Source organism: Corythoichthys intestinalis, chromosome 4 (genome assembly GCF_030265065.1).
Source record: "Corythoichthys intestinalis isolate RoL2023-P3 chromosome 4, ASM3026506v1, whole genome shotgun sequence".
Classification (NCBI taxonomy): domain Eukaryota; kingdom Metazoa; phylum Chordata; class Actinopteri; order Syngnathiformes; family Syngnathidae; genus Corythoichthys; species Corythoichthys intestinalis.
The window spans coordinates 43,799,205-43,818,187 of NC_080398.1; the positions used below are offsets into that span (position 1 = coordinate 43,799,205).

Consider the following 18,983-nt stretch of genomic DNA (forward strand, 5'->3'; position numbering starts at 1 on the left):
GAGAGATGTTCTGGGAACTAAATGTTGAAGCTTTCCCAGTGATTGTGCTCAAGGAGAAGATTCATCCTTAAAACACACACGCTTGCATACTTGCCTGGTAGGTAAAATGTGTATTTTAGGACCTAGTGTGTAGATGCAGATATATATTGTACAGTATTGCAAAACGGAAGAGAAATACAGGGGTGAAAAAGAACAAAAATGGTACATGTTTTGCATGGTTTTATTTACACATGACTTTAATATGCTTTCAGTTTATTTTTTCACAAATGTTCTTTGCAATTTAGACCACTGTACACATCAGTGGTGCAATAAAGGTAGTAAAGGTCTTAGTCTGCCGGGGGTTGGGGTAACACTTTGGACCACATGTCACAAAAGAAGTGCACAGTGTCACGAAGGGGACGGAGGAACCAGTTGCGTATCGCAGACACAAGACTTTATTATGTTGACAGGCAAAGGAAATGATCAGGTCAAGCGGTAATGGACAGTTGACATGCTAACATATGCTGGAACGCTGACAACCTGACACTGAATGCTATTTGTTTGTGCCTTATATACTGTTCTCAGTTGTTCTTTGTGACATATTAAGGGGCGCACAGTCTTTATCATGGAAACCTTTGTGATCCATGATTGTGATGCAATAGGGTGGCACATGAAAGAACAGACTTTGTGATGGAAGCCTGATGCAATATGCTAGCACATGAGCGCAAGTTGAGCGCATGTGACAGAACCCCCCTCTCAAGGGACGGCTCCAGAAGTCCCGAGAATTGAGCCCACCAAGGGCTACTAATCCAGGGTCAAGAGTCAGATACAGGCATGGGCTTAGAGCGGGCATCGGCCTTTCCAGTGGAGGAATCAACTACCGATGGCACAGGATTGGGTTCAGAGTCAGATACAGGCATGTGCTGAGAGCAAGCAGTCAGATTATCAGAAACAAAGAGGCGCTCAGTGGGGCAGGGCAAAGGCTTCGTCAAGGGTGCTGGGTAATTCATAGGGGACGAGTTCATCTTTGGTGTAGTCCACCAGGCTGTGATAGAATGGGTCGATCATGACTTCCGTGTTCCAGTTGCTGCGTCTTACCGGAGTTCAGAAATCAATCGAATACTCAGACACTGACCGAATCGAATACTCAGACACTGACCGATTGCCTTGACGGATGGTCATGAGGGCGCGGGATGTCTCGGAGTTAGAATAGCCCAGGTCGAACACTTATCATTACATCGGCAAAGGCATTGAAGTTGGTACAGGCTGGTGCTGGAGTTGTTGCTGGTGTTCGTGGCCGATCTGGATTAACGATGCAAGGTCATCAGACAATCGGGAGACCTTTTTTTCCATTTGGTGAAGACATTCCAGAACAGAGGATTGATACGCTGGTTCCATGTTGTTCAGGTTGTAGGGGCCGGAGGAACCAGTTGCGAATCGCAGACACGGGACTTTATTGATGTTGACAGGCAAAGGAAACAACCAGGTCAAGCGGTAATGGGCAGTTGACATGCTAGCGTATGCTGGAACGCTGACAACCTGACACTGAATGCTATTTGTTTGTGCCTTATATACTCTTCTCAGTTGTTTTTTGTGACATATTAAGGAGCACACAGTCCTTATGATGGAAACCTTTGTGATGCATGAGTGTGATGCAATATGGTGGCACATGACAGAACAGACTTTGTGATGGAGGCCTGATGCAATATGCTAGCACATGAGCGCATGCTGAGCACACGTGACACACAGGTTGTTGTTTCACACGACTTCGGGTTTTAGTTCCCACAGTCAAGGAATGTATTATAAAATTTGAATGTTTTGTTGGAGAAAAAAAAAAAATTTTGTCAGCCACAGATTTACAAACCTAAACCAGTAGCCACAAGGTACTAAAAAACCTGAGGAAAATATGAAAGCAGCTACAGCTGCTACTTCTAGACGAATTAACTACAGTAAGTGCTGCTAAACTGTTCTGTCTCCCACAAACTGTTATTTTTGAACATGTAAAGAACTTAAATATTCACTGTTAAAGTGGACAAACCACCTTAGATAAAGCCATTGAGTAACATCTGGTTAAACGAGCACAAACGTAGATAGATAAGATAGACAAGATAGATAAGATAGATAGATAAGATGGAGGTGGAATGTAAATTTTTGTGCATATGTAGTCGAGTACAAATATAAAGTGGTACTTTTTACTTTTACTTCACTACATTTTGCAGCAGGTATCTGTAGCTTTTACTCCACTACTTTTCAAATTGTCTCCTGCGTCACAAATTACTTTCGTTTTCTTTTTTTCTTCATTGTGAACTGATAGTTTCGTTTTCATTCCTCTGGCGCAATCAATAATCCCCGTGCAACTATACTGTAACCAGTGTTGGGAATAACGCCGTTATAAATAAGGCTGTTACATTACGGCGTTATTTTTTTCAGTAACGGGGTAATCTAACTAATTATTTTTTCCGCCGTTACCGTTACTGACGGTCAAAAGCGGTGCGTTACTTACTTTGGATTAATTGAAGAAACTACCAGCTGTAGTGAGTCTACTCTCTCTGTTTATTTGTCATCCAAGACGTGGGGTGCGTTCAGGTTCATGGCAATGAAAATAGTAAACACACATAGCCTACCTTTGCAAGAACGATGGAGTTGCCGTTTGATATGGTTATAATGTGCAGGTCCTTCATCCATCCGCAGCAAAACTGTTCGTAGCTTTGTAGCGATTTGTAATTTCGGAATCGCTGATGAGTTTAGTAACATACACCAAACAATAAATACAGCAGAATGTCCATTTCGCGTAATTGTGGAAGCCCGTCGACATCTTTACTCCATTTGTCTTCGGCTTGCTCGTAAGGGTCAACATTGCTCACATCCTTAAGTTTGATCACATATCTGTTTTTCGCCTTAGTAACGAGTTTGTCTCTTTATCAAACTGGCAATTTAAAGTTTAATGTCCCGCAAGCCAGACCTGCTTCCAATATGGCTGCGTTGTTGTCAAATCTCACGTGATCCCCCATTCTGTGATGTAAACGCTCGAGCCTAATAGCGCGCGTACTTCAGAGCCGGTGTTTTCACACACAAAACGGAACAGCGCGTGCGGCAAACACACACACACAAAACTGATGCAGAGGGATATGATGGCAGAGCATTCAGAGGAAAATTTGTCCTTTACGAGGTGGAGATATAATCACTGTTTCAAGTTGGTCGAAATTAAAGGAAAGTACGTGCATGTAAAGTGTAATTTATGTCCCGGGGCAAAGCTTTTGTCGACATCTGTGGTAAGCAATTCAAATCTGTTTATTTTTGTTGAACTTCAAGTGTAGGATAATTCTGTTGCTGGTGAGGTGCAATAAATATTACAAGGTTCTATAACACAACTACCTGTCTGTTCTTCTCTATTCAACTGACTCGAATACTGCTCAGAAAATTTCAAATTCTTTGACATACAACAACTTCTTTTTAAAGTAACAGAAATAATTACTTTCCCTGGTAACTAATTACTTTTACTATAGAGTTATTCAGTTACTAATTCAGTTACTTTTTGGAAGAAGTAGTGAGTATCTATAACTTATTACTTTTTTAAAGTAACGTGCCCAACACTGACCGTAACTGAGCACTAGAGGCAGCAACAAGAGTACAAGCAAGATTGATAGGTGAGCAAGATATTAACTAATATAAACCACCACACTCTTGTACAGTAGGAGACGGTATGCGCCTGATAGTTTAATGGCAGATTGCAAGCAACTAAGTTTTGGAGTTTTTGAGCTTGTTAAGCGTATGTTTACAGTGCAGTCAATTTTATTGCTTGTTTTTCCATTCTGCACAGTTTTGAATAACTGAGCAGTCAATAAATTTCCTGGTTCTTTCTTTCAATATTGACTCCGATCTCTGTATGCAAATTAAAATACACACACACATATTATATATATATATATATATATATATACATTAGGGTGTCCCAAAAAAGTAAATCCAGGAAACTAATCTCGCACACCCTCTCAATGCATTCCACTTGTTGCCAAAGTACTGTGAGAAAAAAATCACAATGATCGCTTAATATTTAGGCTTCCCTCAGAGCACATGTAATGTCGGCAATGCCGTATACAGGGGCCAGCCGGGTAGGGGCGTCATCCTGATCTGTTTTCAACTGTCCATTTGCACTCACATGAACGTATGCGGTGGTGCCTTGACCTGGTGTTGACAGTGGCCGATCCAGAAAGCTATCTGAAACCCGAAGGGGGGGGGGGGGGTTTCCCCCCAAAATATCACAGATTTTGAAAAACTCATCGGATTTGGGAAGCTTACCACGTGGGAGGTGGTTTAAGCAAGTCTTTTTCTGATAGAATGTGACTTTACTTCGAGAAAATCGCACTTTCCAGCGATCATAGCATGGAACTGGTCATCGCGGCTGTCTTCAACCTCTTCTTCTGATCCTCTGGCCCTGATATTTCCCTGTTCGTCCGCTTCAAAGCAGAATGGAATTTACTGGACCACTCGAAGGCATCTCCCTTTGATGACGATCCGAACGACAACCTCTCTGAGTGGGTGCGTCTCAAGAAGGACGAAGTTGTCGGGTTTATCGACAGCCAGCTGGAGACCACCCACCACAGGGACGACTACCGCAAGGTCCTCCTCCTCGCCCGCTTCTTCCGTACGGGCCCCGGGACAGAAGTTGTCCGCTTCAACCGGCCTGGGGCGTACCACCGGGCTCGATGGATGGCCAAAGGCATCTACTCGCTGAAAATCTACATCTTCCGGAAGCAGTTCCAATTCACTCCACATGAAGCAAGAGCTCTGCACAAGATCAACGTGTTCGCAGTGACGGTCTACCTCAAGCGGTGGTTCGAAGCTCCAGTGACCGTCGATGCACCTGTCAACGACCTGGAGATGTGCGAGGAGCTGGACAGATACACAGCTGTTGACAGTGAAGTCGGCTCGGCTGCTCTCAAGAAGTTCCGTGGGCATCTCTGGTACTTGAGCGAGGACTTGGCCCCCCGGCGATGTTTTCAACGAAGACCGAGGAAGAGGAGAAGGCCAAGATGCCGCACAACCACTACGAGGCTCAGGAGAAAGGGAAGGAACTGCGGCGGCTGGAAGGAAGGAGGACCCTTACACTCAAGAGGGCTGACCTGGGCGACTTCATCACCCGGAGGTCGCAGAACCTGTTCCACTGCCTGAAGCTGCCTCTTCCAGCTACAGTCGCGGATCTGTGGGAAGTTCCAGTTGTCGTTTCTGAGCTGAAGTCGGTGAATGATGTTGCCGAGCGAGCGGTGAAGCTGGCGACCGACTTCAACCAGTGCCTGACGAAGGACGAAGACGAGCGGCAGCTCATCTTTCAGGTCGTCGAACATCACCGTCGCCAATTCCCCACGGCTGACAAGGCCAGCTTCCAGTAATGCAGCTGTCACTTCCCTGTCTTCAGTTGCATTGCTTCTATCTAGTTGTATTGCACTTCAGTTGTATTGCACCAGTGCATGTAACACCTTGTCCAATGTGAATTATGCAAGGTAGACAATCAGTCTGGGAGAGAGGCGATCATTAGTCAGACGTGTGCGAGACCGACACGTTCACCACTGCCAGTCCAGTAGGAATGTCAATGAAGGAAGCCTTAGCAACAAGCTATGGGAGTGAAATTTCGTGTGCTCGGTTCATTTAGCAAGTGGAATACAATGAAGGGGTGTGCAAGTCCGAATCTGTTAATATGTGATTTTATACAGGGGGCCTGGTACACCCTAATCTACATATATATACACTCACTGGCCATTTTATTAGGTACCTGTCCAAATGCTCGTTAACACTTAATTTCTAATCAGCCAATCACATGGCGGCAACTCAGTGCATTTGAATGAATGAATGAATGAATGAAATTTTATTATCATCATCGGTATCATTGACAATCATTGACAATTACATAATGTTATATGATTTGCCCGAAGGAACCGAAGAAGAAGACAAAGGCGGACGGGAGGAAGCATATGCTTATCAGTTTTCCGTCCCCCATACAACTAAAGACGCACATTCAGACATGGTACATACATCAGATGGCCACAAAACTGTACAATAACACAATCAACAATCTGGGTTTAGTAACTCAGCGTCCAGTCAAACAGCTCAATTAATTTCAGGGCGTAGGAGGTTATGGCTTTGTCATGTCCCTGACATTTTTGCATCTGTTTGCTGTGGGAACATTTTGTTGTGGCTATGTGTGTGGCAAAAGTGATTATGTGTTATCACAGCTGGTGTGAGTAGCGACTCAAAATGCTTTTCTTATAAGTCTCTTAAAAGGATACATTGCTAAGGTGTACTTGGTGGCAACAATTGGCGCACACAAAGATCATTGTAACAGTTTCATCAGACATGCACCGTCGCCGGTCCTCTCCCCCTTGATGGGAACAGAAAGCAGCGACTGATGTCCAGCGGTTCCATGTTTATTCCATACTCTTTCAGCTTAGCAATTGCCAGTTGCGCCACTGTGTCACCTGGGCTAGGCGTCAGTTGTAATCCAGAAATGATTAGCTCATTTGCGCGTCGGCACTGGTCGAGATCATCAGCCAAAATTTCCAGCCTCTTGATGCGAACATCTCTCTCCTCGACCGCCTGCTTGAGTTTCTCGTTTTCAGCGCGAATTAACTGGAGCTCTCTGGCGATTTCTTGATTCTGGTTTTGAATCAAGCCAGTCAAGGAGACCTCCAACTTCTGTATGGAGGATTTTATTTCATCCAAGTCTCCAGGTTTCAAATTCTTTGGAGCCATACTGGGAGTCGAGCATGCTGGCCCTGAGCGCTTATCGGTTAAGATAAGAGAGGGCTTCAGGAGCTCAGAGAGTGCGTCTGTACACGGTGAAGGCTGATTTAGGCATGTAGACATGGTTTAAGACAATCTCCTGCAGTTCAAACCGAGCATCAGTACGGGGAAGAAAGGTGATTTGAGTGACTTTGAACGTGGCATGGTTGTTGGTGCCAGAAGGGCTGGTCTGAGTATTTCAGAAACTGCTGATCTACTGGGATTTTCATGCACAATCATCTCAAGGGTTTACAGAGAATGGTCCAAAAAAGAAAAAATATCCAGTGAGTGGCAGTTCCGTGGGCGGAAATGCCTTGTTGATGTCAGAGGTCAGAGGAGAATGGCCAGACTGGTTCGAGTTGATCGAAAGGCAACAGTGACTCAAATAACCACCCGTTACAACCAAGGTAGGCAGAAGAGCATCGCTGAACGCACAGTACGTCGAACTGAGGCAGATAGGCTACAGCAGCAGAAGACCACGCCGGGTGTCACTCCTTTCAGCTAAGAACAGGAAACTGAGGATACAATTTGCACAAGCTCATCGAAGTTGGACAATAGAAGATTGGAAAAACGCTGCCTGGTCTGATGAGTCTCGATTTCAGCTGCGACATTCGGATGGTAGGGTTAGAATTTGGTGTCAACAACATGAAAGCATGTATCCATCCTGCCTTGTATCAATGGTTCAGGCTGGTGGTGGTGGTGTAATGGTGTGGGGAATATTTTCTTGGCACTCTTTGGGCCCCTTGGTACCAATTGAGCATCGTTGGAACGCCACAGCCTACCTGAGTATTGTTGCTGACCATGTCCATCCCTTTATGACCACAATGTACCCAACTTCTGATGGCTACTTTCAGCAGGATAATGCGCCATGTCATTAAGTTGGAATCATCTCAGACTGGTTTCTTGAACATGACAATGAGTTCACTGTACTCAAATGGCCTCCACAGTCACCAGATCTCAATCCAATAGAGCATCTTTGGGATGTGGTGGAACCAGAGATTAGCATCACGGATGTGCAGCCGACAAATCTGCACCAGCTGTGTGACGCCATCATGTCAATATGGACCAAACTCTCTGAGGAATGCTTCCAGCACCTTGTTGAATCTATGCCACGAAGAATTGAGGCAGTTCTGAAGGCAAAAGGGGGTCCAACCCGTTACTAGCTTACTAGCATGGTGTACCTAATAAAGTGGCCGGTGAGTGTGTATATATATATATATATATATATATATATATATATATTATTAGGCCTGAACGATATTGGAAAAAACTATTGCTGCGATTTTTTGGGGTTTGCGATATATTGCGATATTATATTGCGATATTAAAATATATACATGTATTTTTTTTTTTTTTAAAAGACATTTTTACTAGATGACTTGAATGGCTCTTTGGAAAGACTTTGGATGACTCATCATGACCACAGTGTGCAGTATTCCATCGTTTTTCGCGGTTAACAGGGACCAGAACCCGCTGCGATAAGTTAAAAACCGCAAAGTAGCGCATAAACGCCCCCACCCCCCCATTTTGTGTGTGTGTGTGTGTGTGTGTGTGTGTGCTCAATGTATTTATTCAGATCTAGCACTGGAAAGAGATACATATAAGACATGTTTTTTCTTCACTTTTTTCCCCCAAAGTATGATTAAAAAAAAATATATATATATATATATTTTTTTTTTCTAATAAATGCTTTTTAAGCACTTTAAATGTAATAATTATGATCAGTTTGAACATAACTGTCCCACTGAATCATTTTAAAACAAGAATAAAGTACTGTAGTAGAAAAATGCTTGGCTTTATTAAATGCTTTGTTTACCTAACATGGCTGTGACTCTTAGAGTGACATGTAGAAATTACAAACTCCTCATAATCATTTCTGGCGTTTATTTTGTATGTCTCGAACGTCTCCACATTCTCCCCCCACAGCCACACACATTCATTCCAGCCTGCGCTCCTTTGCAGATTGACAGATTGCTGCCCGGCTTCTTTGACCAGATCAAAGCCATCATTAACTTTAATAAGCAAGTGCCGCAGTGACTGAGAGCTGGGAAAGGGGGTGAGAGAGGCTGTGCGAGCGAATGAAGCAGATCAAGGGTTTGTGGATCAGAAAAACGTCCTTGCGATGGGACTATCGCGAATGCGCACATCGCGATGGCGATGTTTTAACGATATATCGTTCAGGCTATATATATATATATATATATTTTTTTACACAATATACCGTATTGGTCCAAATTATTTTTTATACAGAAAATAATTACAACACATCTGAAACAAATGATGATAATAATATATTTGAGAGAAAAAGCATGTTATTTTGCCTCATTCAAATCTTAATATCGGAACATTTAAATATGTAAACTAACGTGCAATCACATTTGTAAATGAATGGTTTCTGGTATTTGAAATGTAAACAAACCAATCTATTGTGATAAAACAACAAAATTGCAATAACTGCATTAACCATCAAAGTGAAGTCTAACTGTAACTGTAGTCTTGAAACAAATCTGAATAAGGAAAAACATTGCAATAAAAAATTGCAAACTGTTATGTACTTACTTAATCTAAGTACGTGTAAGTCCTTGAAGACATGGCAGCAACTACGTGACAAAAACAAGTTATATAAACTGTGGAGCACGGATCAGTATAAAAATAACAGACGGGCGAGGCACAGGCTCCAGAATGGACAGGCGCAAGGCACAAAAAAAGACACTTTGCCATACAGAGGAAACTGGCTGCAAAGAGACCAAGACTGGAAGAAGACGACGAGCAACTAGAAGACCAGGAACCACAACAAAACAGTGAGTACCAGCATGAGCAAGAGCAAATTGATAAAGACCGCAGAGAAGGATCCAACACGGCGCAAGAGGAGCCTTACGGACATCAAAACACTACTTTTGGCCAGGTCCCTCAGCTTGCAATTCCAGAAAGTACAAGAGGGACTGATCTTCCACTGCACGAGATTCAGGCTCAAGAACATCACGGTGAAGGGGCGTCTGGGAACCCTGAACTGCATGGTCAAGCTGACCAGATTCCCAGACGCGCAGATGGACCTGCAGGACCTCAAGGAGCTGGAAAACCACTACAAGGTAGCAGATTACGAGAAATACTACCAAGAACAGGACAAGAACTACAAGGAGAAAAATCCTTGTTTAATTAAAGAATGTGTTTGAACATCTTTAACTCATTGTAATATTTACCCCTGCCTGGCGCTTGAATGTTCTCATCCACCCCAAAATAAAGGCAAATAGGAACACCTAATTTATAAAACACAATATAAAGAAGCTTTTTATATGCCACTTTTAATGTGTATTCTAAGCTCCAACTTGTGGTTAACAAATACCACTATCAAACATACATAAACAATCAGTATGTACTAGGGACGTCCCCGATCCAGTGACATGAACAGAAATGTCGATCGGGCCTTTTTTTTTTTTTTTTTTTTAATTAAAAAATAAATAAGGGCTAAAAAGTAACAAAATAATGCATAAATGCAACGGCATTGCCAAAAGAAACAAAAATATATACGTTTTATACTCTGCAACACTCCCGGAAAAAGTGGAAGAGGAAATACTGTAAACAGTACAGTACTGTTATAAGGAACGTTTGTTCCCCCCAAAAATATCAGATTGGGATTCGGTATCGGCAGATTCTTAAAATCAAGTGACTCAGTGCAAAAATATGCGATCAGGATATCCCAAGTATGAACTTTGTTATGAATTGTAAAATCTTTCCTACACACCCAATTTCACAGTATGTGACTACACCATACACAGTGCCTTGCAAAAGTATTCGTCCCCCTTGAATCTTGCAACCTTTCGCCACATTTCAGGCTTCAAACATAAACATATGAAATTTAATTTTTTTGTCAAGAATCAACAACAAGTGGGACACAATTGTGAAGTGGAACAACATTTATTGGATAATTTAAACTTTTTTAACAAATAAAAAACTGAAAAGTGGGGCGTGCAATATTATTCGGCCCCTTTACTTTCAGTGCAGCAAATTCACTCCAGAAGTTCAGTGAGGATCTCTGAATGATCCAATGTTGTCCTAAATGACCGATGATGATAAATAGAACCCACCTGTGTGTAATCAAGTCTCCGTATAAATGCACCTGCTCTGTGATAGTCTCAGGGGTCTGTTTAAAGTGCAGAGAGCATTATGAAAACCAAGGAACACACCAGGCAGGTCCGAGATACTGTTGTGGAGAAGTTTAAAGCCGGATTTGGATACAAAAAGATTTCCCAAGCTTTAAACATCTCAAGGAGCACTGTGCAAGCCATCATATTGAAATGGAAGGAGCATCAGACCACTGCAAATCTACCAAGACCCGGCCGCCCTTCCAAACTTTCTTCTCAAACAAGGAGAAAACTGATCAGAGATGCAGCCAAGAGGCCCATGATCACTCTGGATGAACTGCAGAGATCTACAGCTGAGGTGGGAGAGTCTGTCCATAGGACAACAATCAATCGTACACTGCACAAATCTGGCCTTTATGGAAGAGTGTGAAGAAGAAAGCCATTTCTCAAAGATATCCATAAAAAGTCTCGTTTAAAGTTTGCCACAAGCCACCTGGGAGACACACCAAACATTTGGAAGAAGGTGCTCTGGTCAGATGAAACCAAAATTGAACTTTTTGGCCACAATGCAAAACGATATGTTTGGCGTAAAAGCAACACAGCTCATCACCCTGAACACACCATCCCCACTGTCAAACATGGTGGTGGCAGCATCATGGTTTGGGCCTGCTTTTCTTCAGCAGGGACAGGGAAGATGGTTAAAATTGACGGGAAGCTGGATGCAGCCAAATACAGGAACATTCTGGAAGAAAACCTGTTGGTATCTGCACAAGACCTGAGACTGGGACGGATTTATCTTCCAACAGGACAATGATCCAAAACATAAAGCCAAATCTACAATGGAATGGTTCATAAATAAACGTATCCAGGTGTTAGAATGGCCAAGTCAAAGTCCAGACCTGAATCCAATCGAGAATCTGTGGAAAGAGCTGAAGACTGCTGTTCACAAACACTCTCCATCCAACCTCACTGAGCTCGAGCTGTTTTGCAAGGAAGAATGGGCAAGAATGTCAGTCCCTCGATGTGCAAAACTGATAGAAACATACCCCAAGCGACTTGCAGCTGTAATTGGAGCAAAAGGTGGCGCTACAAAGTATTAACGCAAGGGGGCCGAATAATATTGCACGCCCCACTTTTCAGTTTTTTATTTGTTAAAAAAGTTTAAATTATCTAATAAATTTTGTTCCACTTCACAATTGTGTCCCACTTGTTGTTGATTCTTGACCAAAAAAATTAAAATTTTATATCTTTGTTTGAAGCCTGAAATGTGGCGAAAGGTTGCAAGGTTCAAGGGGGCCGAATACTTTTGCAAGGCACTGTATTTTGATTTCCCTCATTGGCTTCATAAATTGTAACAGCAATAATATTCATACACATGAATACTGGGACGATAATAGAAAAAATGCTGAAATGTGTCTTTAATAGGCAACAAGTACACTCAGCGCATAGCGATAGATCGGCGACTCATACGAATAATATATGTTAAAGGTGTTTTTTTGAGGTGTTTTTTATCTTTATTATTTTTTAAAACGTGCCATTTGCTCTGGGTCCGCAGAGAGTGGACCGCGGTCCGCGAATCGAGGACCCCGGACCTAAGGGGATTAAGACCCTCTTTGAACTTTGTGATCAAATAAGTTCATTCATGTCTTTGCGTTTTATTACTTTGAGCGGGGTAAAATACCTTTTGTTATATGTGAACAGAAACTCTTTTCATCTTTTGTTCTCAGTGAATCTCTTGTTGTTTGGTGTGACACTACATTACATGCATACTCACGGCCACTGGGAGTGGGCTCACTTGTTCATTTGCATAAAGACTTAAAAGTTGATATGCCCTGAAAGATGGGCCCTCCCTTAAACCCGAAAGTCACCAAAAAGTGGACAGAGAGGCGGCCCAGACCGGTCAGTATTGTCTAACTGCATACCGCAAGCAACACGTAACTTTGCTTATTAATATTCATAAGGTAGCAATTGTTGCAAGCCAGGTCAACCTCCCATTTGTCACTAATAGTAAGTAAATGGAAATAGTGTATGAATGAGATGTTTACTGAGCTTAACCTACCAATTCTGTCCCTAGTGCCAAATTCAGTGGTAAATATGTGGAAGAACATACAAATGTTCAGTTAAAGAGATGGCTTGATTGTCGAGGGCTGAAAAAGAGCCAACCTGATCGAGAGTTAGCTTTTTTATCGACTTTTTCTTGTGTGCATTACCTTACGCCACTGACAATGACATTCTCCTGTTTTAACAATTTATCCTTTACCACCATATGCCCCATCTTTCTTATATATTATATCCTCTCGTTGTCTTACGTCTCTGACCGTTCTTGGGGGCAATTAACATTGCTATTTTTGTCTAGCGATCGCAAATTTTACTCGGTGACAGCCAACGAACACTTTTAATTTTTTCATTAATAACAAATATATATACGTAATATATAATATAATATATATAACATAATTTATTTAAACTACCCCCCTTACTAAAGTTTTTTTTTTTTGCAACAGAAAAGGTAACAGTGGTAGTCAGATACAATTTTAATTTTTTTTCAGGTCATTCATTGTCAGAAGAAGCAAAGCAAAACGCCACACTAAAAATAATTAAAAATATCAAAATGGCTTACCTCTTCGTCCTCTGAAGGACCATGGTCCCCAACAAAATGCTTACTGCATATGAAATGTTAATATTTTCACTTTGCTGGTGTTAAACTGGTCTTTTGGACGTCTACGGAAGTTGATCCATTTTTCACATTTTTTCCTTTGAGTTTTTGGCTTCGGGAAACATGAAGAAAACATCCTTCATATGTCGTAAAGTCTAGAGTCATTACTACAAGTTCTATAGCAGCAGTGTTTGATCGGCATGTTATTTTTTTTGGGAAAGATTACCAGAGAAAACAAGCAGAAATACCATGAATTGTATGCGAGGATGTGTCTATGTCCCACTTCCACTGGTGAAGTCACGGTCTAAAAATAGCATTCGTGCGGTAAACTATTGTCTTGTCTCATTGTAGTTTGACTATATCTTCTATCTATGTTCTGTTTTGTTACGTTTTGTCATCTTGTTAAATGTTTACCTTCTTTTGTCCAACCAAGAGAATAAAAGAATCTGTAAGTAGAAGATGTCGGCCTGGCTGTTTGTAACAGCACAAAAAAAAAAAAAAATCATTCTACAATACAAAGAACAAAAATAAAACATATTAAAGTCAAAATCTATCAATACGTGAAAGCTCACTTCTCCCACCTTTAAACACGTGCAGCAATGAGCAAAACGGTTGTACCTGTTAGCAATATGATATTTGCGTTTTTTTGAGCAGCGTGATTGTGTGGGGAAACATGGTTGTAGTCGTTTCTCCTCCCACCAGTTTTAGATTGGCGCCAAAGAATTGTGATTGGTTGAGACGTCACCCGCGTAACTTGCTTGTCCAATCAGGTGGTAGAGACGCTGGCGGGCAGGGCGGGCTTAAGAACAGCAGAAGTTATACACGAGATCGCGCAGACGCGCATTCTCTCTCTTCAACTACACATTACACAAGGAAGGAGACGTAAGGGGAACTTTCCTTCCCAAGACACTTCTTTGTGCTAATTTTTTCACCTCCTACTCTTTTGTCTTTCAGAAAGCCCCACCTTTCTTGAGATAAAGAAAGAGGAAAATGGCCAGCATTGTCAAGCTGAAGGGACTCCACTTGAAGGCGGACGCTAAGGATATTCGAGACTTTTTCCCCTGTTTGCACATACCGACAGGCGGCATTTGCATCGTGGGAGGACCGCAGCACGAGGCCTTTATTGCCTTCGAGACTCAAGGGGAGGCCAGACGAGCTGTTTGTTACAGCGGACGTTCCCTTAAAGGCTCCAAGGTGATTTTACGCCGGAGTAGTGTTTCAGAAATGGAACATAAACTTAAATACTTAATGAAGAATAACAAGAAGAATTCTTATAAGGATTTTGCACCGCTTGAAAAAGAAAAGACCCTGGTGGCTCCCATTGTTGAGTCACAGACTTCCTCTGTTGAACAATGTGATGCAAGGGCACATTCTCCTACAATTTCGCCACTCACTGTCCCTAGTGACAATCTACGTACTTTCAACAAGCCACATTGTTCCAAAATGCAATCAAAAATGGTTCCTAATGGGGGTCTACAGGTAAATGAAAAGCCATGTGATCCCAGAAAACCCCCCATTCAACATGGGAGCCTACAAATATGTAAAAACCCGTGTGATCCTAGAACAATTACACTTACCAGTGGATGTCCACAGAGATTTGACGAGCCACCCGAGTCCAGGATTTTGTCTGATCAGAGAGAGCCTCCCAAAATGTATAAACCACTTGTTTCCAGTACATGTTTACCGCTGAGTGACCTGCCACTTCCATATACCACTCATTCTGCTCCTATGGAAAGCATACAGAATTCAGAGGAGCCACAGACTCAAGATTCTTTACAGAATGCATTTTTTCTAGGCGTTTGTGCTGTGCTAGAAAGTCTCCAATGTAAAGTGCAAAGTGAGCAGCAGGAGGTTTTGCCAGAACTGGACCGGCAAGAGGACTCTAGTATACTTACACCAGAGACAAGGACATCAAAACCAGGTTACGTAAGGATGTTTGGACCACCAGCCTCAACTACGAAGGATGACATTATTTTGTTCTTCAAAGGGCTTAAAGTACTTGAAGTTGTAGTCAACATGAAGTTGGAACACCATCACGTGTGCCTCGTCAAGTTTGCAGATGCGCAGGATGCCGTTGATGCGCTGCAGTTCAACAACCAGTACATGGGGCCCATTTGTGTGGAAGTACGCAAAGCAACAGAGAAGATGTGGAATCTAGCAATGGAGGAATGTAAAAATGTGTGTGAGAGAAACTCTCTCGTGGAAAGGGCAAATTACAAACATAAACTTGTGTCTGAGGTAAATTATAAACCCCACAAAAAGCCCAGACTTAACAGTCCAAGCAAAGAACACAATACTTTCAGTTCAAGGCAAGAGTACATTGTAAAGGTCAGCAATCTCCCCCTTCAGACGACAAAGACTGAGTTAAGGTACCTGTTTCAATGCCATGGATTACCAAACCATAAAATACAACACCTACTTGACAAGAACCGCTGCAGAACAGACACAGCTTTTCTCATTTTCAATCAGAAATCAGACTACAATCGTGCAATAAGCAATGATGAGCGGCTCGTTGGCTCAGGCCAAATTAAAGTGTCAGCAATAAGCAGATATGAGATGATGGATATGATGAGAGAGGAAAACCTTGATTCAGAAGCAAAAACATGCCTATTGGTCCAAAACATGCCCCGACATATGAGGGAAAGCTTGATACTTAAGCTCTCTGAATTTGACGTCACATCAGACGAAGTAACTATTCTAGATGATGACGGCAAAGCTTCTTGCACAGTCATGGTGCAGTTTCGATCGTTGAGGCTTATTGCCATGGCCTTCAAGCTCAGCAAAGACTTGCTTGGTGAAAAAGCAATTATAAAACATCTTACTGCTCATCAAATGAATGCCTTTGTTAAGGAGGGCCAGAGCTAAAAGGAGCTGTGTACACGAAGACTGGAAACAAGTAATTGCCGCAGACTTTTCTTTTAAGGGACCGTTTCAAGTCACATTTACTGAGGAACATACCACATTGTCCTGAAAGCAGATTCTGGATTTTCTCCTTGGACACAAGCATTTTGTCAGGAATATCGGAAGGAATTACATTTGTTTCTTGTCTAGTTGATTGTTTTTGAAGATGTTTTAGTTACACCTGACTGGGACATTTGTGTACCTTGTGGTAATGGTGATCAAGCTTAAGATATTCAAGACATGAGGCGTTGATCAAAGATTCATTTTATTTAGATTACAAATCATCACATACCCCTTGTTCTTACAGTTACGACCATAACACACTCGTGTGGTAGTGCCTCAAGAATGACTTTAAAGATACGAGCCATTGAGAAAAATATTTTTCGCTTTGACTTGTGATCAACAGTTTGGCGAACCACAGCCTCCATGCAGCATAAGATGGTAAACACCAGTGGCCCATTGGCATCTATATGGCTGTTTTGGTCCCAGTACTTTTCCAGCAACGGCTATCTGAACAAAAATGTAGCAACACGCAGACAACAATGGTCAAAGGCATTGGTTATCCTCTGCGAAGGGACGTGCTGTACTCATCTCAAAACTTTTATGCTGCTCCCCTGTAAAGGGCAGCATCAAGTGATTGGAGAATATGATCACTGCTGTTTGATTCTTTTGAACTACGTTGTAACGTGTTTTTCTTTATATTTAATATTTCTGCAATGTTTCCTTTGAGTGCAGAATCCTATTTTTCAGTTTTAAACATTAGAAAATTATGTCATGTGGTAGGCAGGAACTGAAAGCATTTTTGAATTACATTTTCAAGCAAAATATTACTCATTTCACAACACCAATTTACAAACCCAAACTTTAGAACTGAAAAAGACTTTATTTCTACATCGGAAAGACAACATTGAAAATAGTCAAATAAAAGTTTCCTAAAAAATTAGGTTGCTATTTCTGCATGGTTAGTGTGAAATGTCTTCATCTCTAGAATCTGCGTGGCCCATCCGGGAATCGGGATTGGCCTGTGGAAAAACAAAATGGTTAAAGAATGAACAACAAAAAAAAAAAGATGAGAACATCCTGTCACACAATTCAAGACAATTGGTGATAATGTGTAAACTATCAGATAGTGTTACACTACACAAGACTCAGCCTTTTAATGATTCTTATGAGAAACTGGATGCGTCATCAGTCAAAAATGCTAGGAAGACCCCCCCCCCAAATCAGGCTACCTTTGGAGCAGTGCAACAGTTTGCAGTCTGCAGGGTGATTCCACTATCTTGTATTTTTTTTTTTTACAGTGTGTTGACTGCGCAACCTACCCATTGTCGGTACGAATGTTTGAGAGTCATTTAATGCTGTATTTTAATTTGTTTAGAACTCGCAAGTGGCTGCACCATACACCACATGCGACAAGGCCTGCCACTAATGGGGAGCTTTTTTAACTCAGGTTTCGATGAGAATTTCAGCTATAGGGCATTTTCCAGAAGTCTTAATATATCCTTTAACTTCAACAACTCTGTTCTAACGGTAGGCTAAGTGTATTTCCTAAACATTTTCAGTGTTTCTGAATGTATCACGCAGCGCACGGCTGGGTATAGAAAGCGTGGGATTTTGTTCACTCGTTTTGGCATGTTCTATGCTGTGTTACTAATAAAAACCCTAAACAAAGCTGAAATTTGGTGTTCTTTTCCGGCCTACAAGACTGAGCATGTGGCATTCATGCTTTTATATTATTTATCATGTTCAGGCCCGACTCAGTCGGGACATTCTTGTGTGTGGCAGTGCCACACAGAGCATATTAGAGATTAAAAACCGATCCGAGTAATTTTATTCACCTCGAGTAATCGTTTATTTTTGACAGCTCTAAGCATCACGTTTTGCCCGGACTACTTTTAATGTGGGACAACGCGTTGATGTCACGTGCGTAGAGGAAGAAGCAATAAAACACTACAGCCGCTAAAAACTAGCCCGCATGATGCTACGGTGGTAGCAGGTAGTGTCATGCGTCTCAGAGATCACATGTATGTTGAACTACATGCGAAATGACAGTCAGCTTCGTTAGTAAACAGCCGCCATCTTAAAGCAGTGGACTTCTAAGTGCTAATACATAAGATTAACGTTACTGCCACTGAATCTGTGAAAACATAGCGTTGTAGAGTGATGAGGGTGTAAAATAAAAACTTACTGTCAATTCTAGCTTAGTAATCATTGCTAGATAAAACACAAAGTAGCACTGGTCCCTAATGTGCTCCAATACAGCAGGTATCATACATTTATTTTGAACACTGCAAAAACTCAAAATCCTATCAGGACTTACAGTTAGACCAACTTAACTACAACTTAAAAATAGCTTGACACAAATAGAAATTCAATTAAAACACGTGGGAAAAACGCCTACCTTTTAAGTGATGTGTGTTATCAAGCGTAATGGCATTTTTAGGTAAGCTTTATTTATTTATTTATTTATTTTTATACGATCCATAAGTTTGAGTGAAAGCAGTGAATTAGTCTTTTATTCTAGTTACATCTGAGATACAATTGTTGGCTGTTTTCAACAATGTACATCGATAGCTGCAGCCCTTATA

General features: G+C 41.7%; 2 protein-coding genes across 11 annotated transcripts in view; one reads left to right on the forward strand and one right to left on the reverse strand.

The window, feature by feature from the left end:
• Positions 1 to 18,442, forward strand: rbm12ba (RNA binding motif protein 12Ba). Of its 3 annotated transcripts, XM_057835506.1 has the most exons (3): positions 1 to 97; positions 14,265 to 14,376; positions 14,449 to 18,442. In XM_057835506.1, the coding sequence occupies exon 3, from the start codon at positions 14,485 to 14,487 to the stop codon at positions 16,357 to 16,359; it is 1,875 nt and encodes a 624-aa protein (XP_057691489.1). In that variant the 5' UTR covers positions 1 to 97; positions 14,265 to 14,376; positions 14,449 to 14,484; the 3' UTR covers positions 16,360 to 18,442. The 3 variants fall into 3 exon arrangements, with proteins under 3 accessions (XP_057691489.1, XP_057691490.1, XP_057691491.1); XM_057835507.1 differs by having other exon boundaries at positions 14,265 to 18,442; XM_057835508.1 differs by lacking the exon at positions 14,265 to 14,376 and having other exon boundaries at positions 8 to 97.
• Positions 16,644 to 18,983, reverse strand: part of si:ch211-197h24.6 (uncharacterized) — a 19,076-nt gene continuing 16,736 nt past the window's right edge. For all 8 annotated transcript variants that reach the window (XM_057835514.1, XM_057835511.1, XM_057835513.1 and 5 more), the window contains one exon: positions 16,644 to 17,417. In XM_057835514.1, the coding sequence (XP_057691497.1) occupies positions 17,380 to 17,417 (38 nt within the window). In that variant the 3' untranslated portion in view covers positions 16,644 to 17,379. The remainder of the gene's footprint in view (positions 17,418 to 18,983) is intronic.